Genomic DNA, 10,374 nt, shown 5'->3' on the forward strand with positions numbered 1-10,374 from the left:
AGCCTGCAACATTTATTTTTTCTATTGTAAAAAAAAAAAGAGGAAAAAAAGAGGAAAACAAATCATACTAGGATACATACACTGTCTGCGGATATAGTTGATATCCTGCAATCGCAAGTAGAATCACACTGAACAGAGGAAACTTGTTTTTGAAATTGAATTATGGATTTGTGTGTGTATTTCAAATGTCCTGTACTGTCCAGCTGCAGTCATAGAGGGGTCATCACTTATGAAAAACACATGCACCGTTTCCACTGGAAGGCGAAGAGCAAACTCCGTTAATGAACACTGAGGACACAAGCCAGGTGAATGAAGTGACCGCTTAGAATTTCAAGGAAGCGAGCGTGTACTGTTTGAGGGAACACACAGACATTTATGCACACACGGCTGCTCAGCATGTCCAGCTGGACTGGGTATTGTAGCCGTTTTAGAGAGGAGATGGGAGAAAAAAATGTATATCTGGGTGGAAAGGAGAGGACTCTGACTCTTGCTCTCCTCTCTCTCTCTCTATCTATCTCTGTGTCACTCTCTCTCTCCCTCTATCTCTTTCTGTCTCTCTCTGTCTCTCTGTCCCTCTGTGTGTCTTCAAGGGTGCTGAGCTTACAGAGCATGCTGCATCACTCTTGCCATCTCAGCCTACAGACACTCACACACTCTCTCTCACACACACACACACACACACACACACACACACACACACACACACACACACACACACACACACACACACACACACACACACACACACACACACACACACACACACACACACACACACACACACACACACACACACACACACACACACACACACACACACACACACACACACACACACACACACACACACACACACACACACACACACACACACACACACACACACACACACACAGGGCTGTGCCTGCCAGCCTCTCCTTTCACATGGCCCCCACTGGCTGCATAGTTGACCGCAAAGGATTCACGCTGTGCAGTCACCACCAGTGCTGCTGACAACAGGGCTGGACTAAGCTATAGTGCTCCTACAAAATAAAATAAAACATACCAGTATCACCAAAACGCATTAAAATATTAGAGAATTAAGTCCTGTGTCTTCTACTCTGACAAACTGCGGTGTCATTGCCGTCTATATGCTAAGATAAAACATGAACATCCAACTCATTATTCAAGGCAGCCGGGTTACATCCCCTTGGGGTAAATGAATAAAGATCAGTGTGCAGCTCTTGTTATTTTATGTCCCTGCCTGCTCTGTGATGTACAGCTCGATGTAATGTGTCAAGGTGGGGACCCTCTTCTACACATCGGAGGAAAGAGAAACCCACGTATTGCAGTCGGAGCCTTGGCTATAGGAGAAACGCCTGCCTGCTTGCCTGCTTGTTTCTCTGCCTGCACTAAGAATAGATCAATGTATCAGGCAAATCGGGATTAACGGCGGTGTGCTCCATTCACTGGACACACACACACACACTGGCAGATACACACAAAAAGTTCATTTCCACAGCCCCTCACGCTGTCATCGATCTCGGCTTTGGGCGCTTTCCACGTTGTTCTTGCTCTCGTATTCGCACACACTCACACACACACACACCCAGTCCAACGCCAACGTACAGCCCTACAAGCCAATGCAAAAGCAACATCACCTTAAATCCCCTACCACTACCAGCCCCACACCTCTTCTCGTCCTACTGTGTGAACAATGATTATGTCAGCCCACCGGTAGCCTATCCCCCACAAAATAAAAATACCCCACAAGGCTTGGCAGGTGTTTTTAACTAAGCGGTTAGTTCGTTTAGTTATCACCTGCAGACAACCAGCCGGCAAAACGTTCAACTCGCTCAGAGGGTAAATAGTGCAATTAAAACAGGGGTAGGGAGGTTGTTGCAGTGAGCTGTCCCAACTAACCTGTCTGTCCTTTGCCGAGCGTCTTCTCCAAACGGTAAGGTCCCACGTAATTGGCGTGTTGGGCACCGCTGTTGTCTTTGCCGGACGATGACATGTCGAAATCTGGGCGGAAAAAAAACTGGACACTTTACAGACAAATGAAACACTCCTTTGCTGGAGGTCCAAGCCGCTGCGGTGGCTTTTCTGTTACTCCACAGCCTCTTCTCTTTCTCTCTCTCTCTCTCTTTCCCTCACTCTCTCTCTCTCTCTCTTCGTCGCCGTCCGTCCGTCTCTGTTTCCCTAGCCCACACCACACTCGCTTGTTTGAGGAGGTGAGGTTCGCTCTTTCTCTCCTTTTTTTTTCTCCCTACCGCCGCAGACGAGCCGCAAGTGCCTCACTGCTGGAATATCATTGTCGGCGGACCGAGGCTGCGTTGCCGCTGTGCGTCTGTGGGAGGTGCTGCGGAGCGGAGCCGTCAGGGAGTTGATCGAAAGCGGAAACAGCCAATCAGAAAGCCCGATTGACCTGTTGGATGCCCCCCCCCCCCCCTCCACTCTTTCTTGTTGCTGGACCATTTTTTTTTTTTAGCTTTTCCCCTAGAAAAGTTACCGGTTGTGAAAAGGAGAGTTTAAACATAAATGAACTCGTTTGCAATTAACATAGGCTATCTGTTTTAGCCTACAACTGAATAGAGAACAGAAGAAAACAACGGTCAAGCTTTTAACAACATGTTTGGATCTGGCTTGGGAAAAACAACAAGGCTAAAGGCCGTACTTCAGTCAGGTTTAAGATGTTTACACCATTTGGCAAACACATTCTCTTCTTCAAACAGAGGTGGATGTTGTGTTTTTTTCAACAAAAAAAGTTGAATTAAGCCTACTTTGTTGAAAATCATTATTATTATTATTATTATTATTAAGTTTAACTGATGTAGCCTACACAATATGTATCCTACACAGAAAAGTCCATTCGCAGTGTTTGTGCACTGGAGGCTACAAGTTTTCAAGCTCATGTTTTTTGCCTTTTGGACCAAACTGTGAGTATAGCCTTATCTCTGTTTTAAGCTCAAATGTAAGTGTGAAGCACAAAACTCTACCCATCCATGCATGTGTCTGCACAATGACGGTCAGATATCCAGGTGAGGTAACAATGAGCAAAGCACAAGACCATGACTGTGAAATCCAGTGCAAAGAGAACCATTACTTGGAGTTTATTTGTGGCCATTTAAGCACAACGGTAGTTATGAATATGCACTTGAGTTGATTTAAACATTAAATAATTAAGCCCACAAAGTTTGAATTAGACACATGGTCCCTACACTGTACTGGCACCAATTCCATAGCAAATATGAAAGTAATCAAATTACCGAAAGCAGCTGAATAGCAGGGAACCTGGGGCTTTTGGGGCCTTGAAACCAGAACTTGAAAACCAGGGCAGCTGCTAGCCTTGCCTTGGAGACAAAAGAGGCTGAACTAAACTAAACCGTTGAAGCGAAATGGATCCTACATCGCTACAAAAACCATTTCTCACCAGAAAGTGTTACAACATTCCCAAATATATACAGTCTGTGTATATATATATATATATATATATATATATATATATATATATATATATATACACTGACTTTAACTGAGGTGCTTCTATTCTTGCAAAAAAGGAATTATTCAACAGTACGAGATGGTTTCTTGTCTCTGTCCCCTCGTCTTTCTTTTGCTGTGTGCTTACCAAAAGCTCTCCTGTATTACCTACTCTCTGTCACACACATAGACACATCGCACAAACCCAACCGCACATATTGTGTGTGTTTGTGTGTGTGTGCAGCAGGGAGACAGTGTGCTGCTGGCCCTCCGATTCATTTCACACCCCACTGGTCTGAGACCTGTGACTGTGGCTCTGGCCTCTGTCTGTTCCCTCACACCCTGAGAGAGTACAGGTGTCAGGGGACACATGCAGCAGAAACACACAGGCACACACACAGACACACGCACACTCACACACAAAGTTATTCACGCTCACACATGCTCACACACACTCACACACACACACACACACACACACACACACACACACACACACATGTCCTCTAAATATTCTTGAACAGAATGCAAGGATGAGAGGGGGCTGCTAAAATATTAAGAAGAAAGAATCGCATCAACACTGCACACCGTAGGCTACCTCAAGGCTCAAGATGTTCCAAAAAGAATCCCAGGCGTATACCTCTAGATATTCCGGATAATACCGAGTTATCACCATTGAATTTTTATTAAATTATTGAACAGGAACTTATGTTGTTGTAATCACAATGTAATGCATCATCTAATTCCTCTTCATCTTCCCTCACACAAGACAAAGCTGATTACAAGTGTGCTTTGTTGTAGACTTAAAGCCATAGTGCCTAACTTCTCTTGCCCCCATTAGGGATTCTGAGTAATCACACTGTCAACTGAGACATTTCGCGGACGCTTCTTGAGATCCTGAACCAGTGTCGGAGGAGAAACCAGTCTGTAAACGCTGGCATACTGAGAAATACAGAGAGAGTTTTGTGGAGCTGATCTTAGCTTAATCTCTGTGTCAACTCATTTGGCAATGGTTTGAATGTAACCGACATTCGTTCATGAAAAAGTTATGCACTATAGTTTTACCACTGTAGCTCACTACATTAAGTAATGTAGAGATGAAGATTTAGGAAAAATCCAGACAGGTCTCTTAATTTTTTTTCAAGCTGTATATCCGGCAGGTAGGAGAGAAACATTCACAACTAGAAACGTCTCACTCAATATAAGTGAGGGGAAACGCAATTCCATGCTTCACAACATTATTTCTGGCCTCCTCACTTTTCATTCATGAAGTTTAGTACACAAACTGCTCATGCCCCAGTTAAGTGCCTTTGAGGTCTATGTTGAGCATGTGTGCTGTTTCCCCCTGATGCCCTTCACCACCACTGGGATCTGGGCTTGTGTGTGTGTGTGTGTGTGTGTGTGTGTGTGTGTGTGTGTGTGTGTGTGTGTGTGTGTGTGTGTGCGCGCCGGGGCGGTGTGACCCAAAATGTCAGCCACGTGACTGCATGGTGCCAGGTGGACAGGCCATGTGATGTCAGCGCCAGGTTGCCAGGTGTGGGCACCATCTCAATAATGCATCGTGCCCAGCGCTGGCACTGGCACGCAGGCACCACTTTGAAGTGTTCCACAAACATCTGTAGCTTGAGTTTTTAATCACCTTGCCTGTACCTCCCTGCTTCCCATCAATCCTTCTCCTCCACTCCTTCACAGACCTACCACCTTCCCTCCCTCCCTCCCTCCCTCCCCCGCTTCCCTCCAAAGAAAATTAATGAGAAGTCTTCTTAGTTTAGAGTTTGAGCTTCGTGGGTTGGCATGCCCGTGTGTTTATGTGTGCATATTTACTACAGGGCCACCACCACGCATGCAGAAATTCAATTAACAGGACAAACTAAATTCTAACCAGATTCTTGTCTTCTGGATGTTTCTGGAATTCCTGCCATAATTATCAGAGTCCTGTGTTAGATTTTAGAAATGGGGGCGGGACCCGATAAGCCTTTGGCTTCTCCTGCTTCCCTTCGGACGATAACACAAAGTAATATGTATGAATATGCAATGAGAAAATTATGTATTATGTGTAATTGTCCGGAAGAATAATAATAAATAAATAAATAAATAAATCTACAGCCAAATAGCAATAGTTCTCTACCACAAACAACAGATCAACATATCTGTAATGAAAGGCTAGAAGGAATGGAATATTGTGTACATGGAAAATACCCTCTTGGACAGTAATTATTACGTAGTTTAGTTTTTTTTTCCTTTTTATCTGTTCGCTAGACTAGAGGGAGAAGTGATAAAAGATTAGGTGCACCAGAGAGAAAAGAACAGGGCTATAGATAGAGGAGGGAGAGCTTCACCAAATAGGCAACATATTTGATGTGTAGCAAGAGTCCAATAACCTCCCGACATGAGCGTGAGCCTAGCAGACTGCATAATGCCTCCACCATACTACCACATAATAAATAGCTTCACAGTAGAGTTGGACCAATTCAACTGGGTGCTGTATCATTACCCTTACATTAACTGCTCGCTACCCCCCATGCGCACGCACACATACACACACACACATACACACAAACTGGTAGTATTACAATGTTTCCACCCAGGAACAACTGTTTCACACACACACAAACACAAACGTGTGAACTCAGAGCCCTTCAGGGTTGTACAAACTGGTTATTGCCAGCTAGCTACGTGCTGGAAACTGTTGGCAGTTGCTGGAGTGGGCCAGCATGGTGTGCTTGATTAATTAGGGTGTCATCCACATACAGAGGAGACTATTAGTGTTCATCTGCAAACATTTAGAGAGGAGACAAATGAATGAAAGGGCAGTTTTGGGATGACCGACCGGACCTCTGCCTGACATAATACTGTAGAAGCCTCATCTGTTGGCTTGTTAAGCTTGATCGCAGCTCACAAACTAAGGGAAGGAAAGGGGCATACCAAAATCAAATATGAAAAAAAGAAAGAAAGGAGAACAGCATCAGGGACAGAAAAATAGTGACAAATAAGAAGAGAAAGTGAAAGAAGTTGCTCATACTTTGCTCAGGCTTCTCATTATAAAAGATACCTTACCCTCCCCACTGCTGACACAAAGAACATCGGGTCAGGTAAGGCGCACAGAAGAGAGGGGACAGGCTACTCTTCCCACAGTCTCTCTCTCTCAAATAAAAAGGTGCAGCATAAATAGAAAGAGTAACCCAAAACAGTACACTCAACTGTGTAGCTTTCAGGTTAACACAAGAAGACAGGGGCTCCACGTGCAGAAGAATGAGAAGGAATGTGTCTTCTATAGTCACATGTACGTGTGGGATAAAATCACATAATTATCCAGACACTGGAGGACACTTGTGCACGTCTCCGAGTCTGCATGGGGACTTTGGAGTGTGGGACGCTTGAGCCCTCACCACTTTTTTATGCAAATGAGTGTGATCATACGCACATGCATGCAAACATGCGCGCGCACACACACACACACACACACACAAAAACACACATGCATGCACACACAAGAACATATGTTCCTACATCCCAGCATGTTCATGTACCATGCTCATTGGTAGGCTGGTGTTCATTTCAAATGTCACTACAGTCTGCTGGTCCTACACTGACATGCCCATGAGTGAGGCTGTGAAGGGAATACTCACCAGAGGGAATAAGCATGCACATCCACACTTACACACACACACACTGACACAAAGCCGCAGCTACAGTGCCCTCTGCTGGTTAGAAATTAACATTGGTTCACTCCCGAAACGCCCTAAAACAGGGACATAGATAATGCTCTTAAAAATGACAGTTGTGGAAACAATGATGGTTCCTCTGAATTTAGAACAGTACACAAATGTGACAAATGTTCCCAGACTTGATCTCAACAGGGCAATGGAGACAGTCTTGGATTTTACTCACATCGCCAAACTGTCTGGCACATCTCACCTCTTTCTACTTGCATCATGAAAATCAAAACAACAGTCATTTGACCCAGTTTGCTTCTGTTTCTTCACTTCACTGCTGCAGCCTTCAAGCCTCTGGACAGCTCTGGTAACAGGAAAACATACTCTAGAATGTAGGGGGATTTCTCTGTAGCCTAAGACAAGCGTTGGAAAAAAATACAGCAGAAGCACATTTGTTAGTTTTTTTTATATCTACGCATGAAGCACGTAGATATACCTAGACACAAACACACACACATAGACACACACACTCATTGACATGCATTTCCTTTAATCATAGCTTTTTGCCATCGCAAATAAAATAATTGCAGTATAAGACGCAAACTGTTAGTAATCATTACGAGGGTTTGGCTGTAGTGTTGGATAATTAGGTTGGCTGTGTGCGCCTCTCTAATCACAGGGACGTTTAATGGCAGCGTGGGGTGAAGGACCAAAGCACAACTACGTTTAATTGTAATAAAGTCACTGAATCACTCGTTAGGCACAAATCCCTTTTCGTCTCCATGGCTCATTATCAGTTTGAGTGAAAACACACTACATATGGTACACAAGAATATCCTCTTCTGTGATTTCTCCATCGTTAAAAATGCGTAAGGGTGTGTATGTGTGTGTGTGTGTGTGTGTGTGTGTGTGTGTGTGTGTGTGTGTGTGTGTGTGTGTGTGTGTGTGTGTGTGTGTGTAAATGGGTGTGTAAATGGGTGAATGAGAAGTAAAAACAAAACAAAAACTGTAAAGTCATTAAGGTAGTGTTGTATTAATGCAACCCAGTCCATCTTAAACACTACACAAGCATCATTCACCAAGAGTGTCATTGCTCATCCAGCCGTATTTGCTGGAGTTGGTACTGTACACTTATGAACTGCACACACCATTAAATTCATTCATTTAATCATGTATTAAACTTAAAAGCATGGACTTTTTCACCCTCTCCATTCTTTCCACTGACCCTTCACCATTCCTACATCAGACCCTGTTACTGATGTTTTGTAGAAAAGAAAACACAGACGTTTTTTTTAAAAGCACTGACTATTTGCCAATACCCATCTAGTCTCTATTAAGAGCAGTTGCTTGTGGGTCTTGCTACATAGGTGACCTTTCCTGGTCATACACAGGCTGAATACCCTTGAGAATGACTCACACACACACACACACACACACACACACACACACACACACACACACACACACACACACACACACACACACACACACACACACACACACACACACACACCAAACCAAGCTTTCCTCTCTAGCCAATTTAAAAAACTGCTTCTGGCAATGTCACTCGCTGTATCCTTTTAGAACCTGGCTATGTGTGCTAGGTACATTATTTAATGGACTTACTTGAAAGAAAAACACATGGCACATTATGTATCATGTGCATCGAATTGCAGGAAAACCGTTTTTTTCCCGAAGCCATGTAGAATGAAACACAGCATTGTACAGAACAACGACCTGGAATGTTTTCCATCTTGTACGTTGAAAAACAAATCTCTTCACGTCACTATAAGGAAGGTGGTAAGGTGACTAATGTCAGAAGATTTGAAATGGTTCGTCTGAAGATATACGAAGAAGTTGCTCCTTAAGTACATTAAACCTGTTTTGTAATTTCCGAAAGGAAAATAACTACAAAAACATTTCTAGAGGTGAAGTAGAGATCAAGGTCGACCCCTCTGTGCTATACGGTGAGGGCTTTCATTGCTGTTCAAGGCTCGATCATATAAGCGTCATGAGCCCAACAATGAAGCTTGGCTCGAGATGCAATTATTGTGTGCTATGCTACTTTAATTTGACCAAGTCCATGTTTCGCGCCAAGGAAAAGTGAATAGCTGGTGACCTTTTTTAAGTCATGAAAGGTACATTGAATGGGCCTACATGTGCATGCAATACTAAGCCTATATAGAATATGATTTCGAGGGTGACACCTGTAAAATAGAACCAGGGGTACAATGGGTAACCTAAATGGAGACCTTTCAATATGGAGTTTTACCCCTGCGGTCACAAATATATTAAATCCAATAATGTCGAAATAAGAGGATGCTGATGATAACAAACGGCAACCTTTACTTTGTATGACATGACAAGTCATGGTGTTGAATCTCATAGCACACATGCAGGAGACATATAATAGCAGGGGCAATATTATGACAATAAGAGAATGTGTTTATATGAGCAAACAGATTATACATCATACTGCTATAACTCGTGTCGTAGGGAACACAACATACTGTACATTAAATGAGGGCAGTTATTTTTCTTATGTCCATTTAGTTTATTCATCATCAGTTTGCACTCAATTTAAGCTAGACATCACACAATTTGACGTGTGTGTACAAGCAAGTTTTCAGATACACATCATCTTGAACTGGTTTGAAGAGATTTACACATGTGTCTGCATGTCTTTATCCCGTGTTGAGATGTATGCTCCTACCATATCGATTCTGCAGTTAAAGTTATTTGGAGAGAGATAAGATTTGCGTGCCCACTCCAACCCACACCACACCCTAAACATTTCTATTAATTGTCTCCAGTGGCTTTAATAGCCTACAAGTCAGGCGGCAGAGTTTGAGTGGCTCACCACAGCTCTACAAAGAGAATCACACCCCATGAATCATCAGATAAGCAGGGGTTACCCTTTTTATACCGTATGACTGATGGCTACTGGATGCCTGCTATTGAGCCGTCGAACAGAGCGAAATGAATGATTTGTCCTTGTGTTGACAGTTAGAATGGCAGAAATCATTTGAACAACTTCATGTGTCAGATAATATAATAGAAACTTTGACTGTATTTGTTTGTTTCTCCACATATTATGGAGTACCCCATGAACAGTCCACAAATGACTAAACTACCAGAAGGTACATCCAAACACAAATATCAACTGAATTACATGTGTTAAAGTAGGTATGGCCAGTATTATGATGATTGTCTTTTTGAACAATGTCTAGAAAAAATAATCTAACTCTTTTTCTGA

At 43.2% G+C, this 10,374-nt stretch overlaps 1 protein-coding gene across 1 annotated transcript in view; it reads right to left on the reverse strand.

Annotated features, from left to right (window-relative positions):
- LOC307250986 (serine/threonine-protein kinase BRSK2-like) overlaps nt 1–1,996 on the reverse strand; it is a gene marked incomplete at both ends in the record, with an annotated part of 167,716 nt that extends 165,720 nt beyond the window's left edge. The window contains one exon of the mRNA XM_080028278.1: nt 1,903–1,996. Within this exon, the coding sequence (XP_079884404.1) occupies nt 1,903–1,996 (94 nt within the window). The remainder of the gene's footprint in view (nt 1–1,902) is intronic.
- Between the last annotated feature and the right edge of the window lie 8,378 nt (nt 1,997–10,374).

Source organism: Ammodytes marinus, assembly GCF_949987685.1.
Source record: "Ammodytes marinus genome assembly, chromosome: 5".
Taxonomy (NCBI): domain Eukaryota; kingdom Metazoa; phylum Chordata; class Actinopteri; order Uranoscopiformes; family Ammodytidae; genus Ammodytes; species Ammodytes marinus.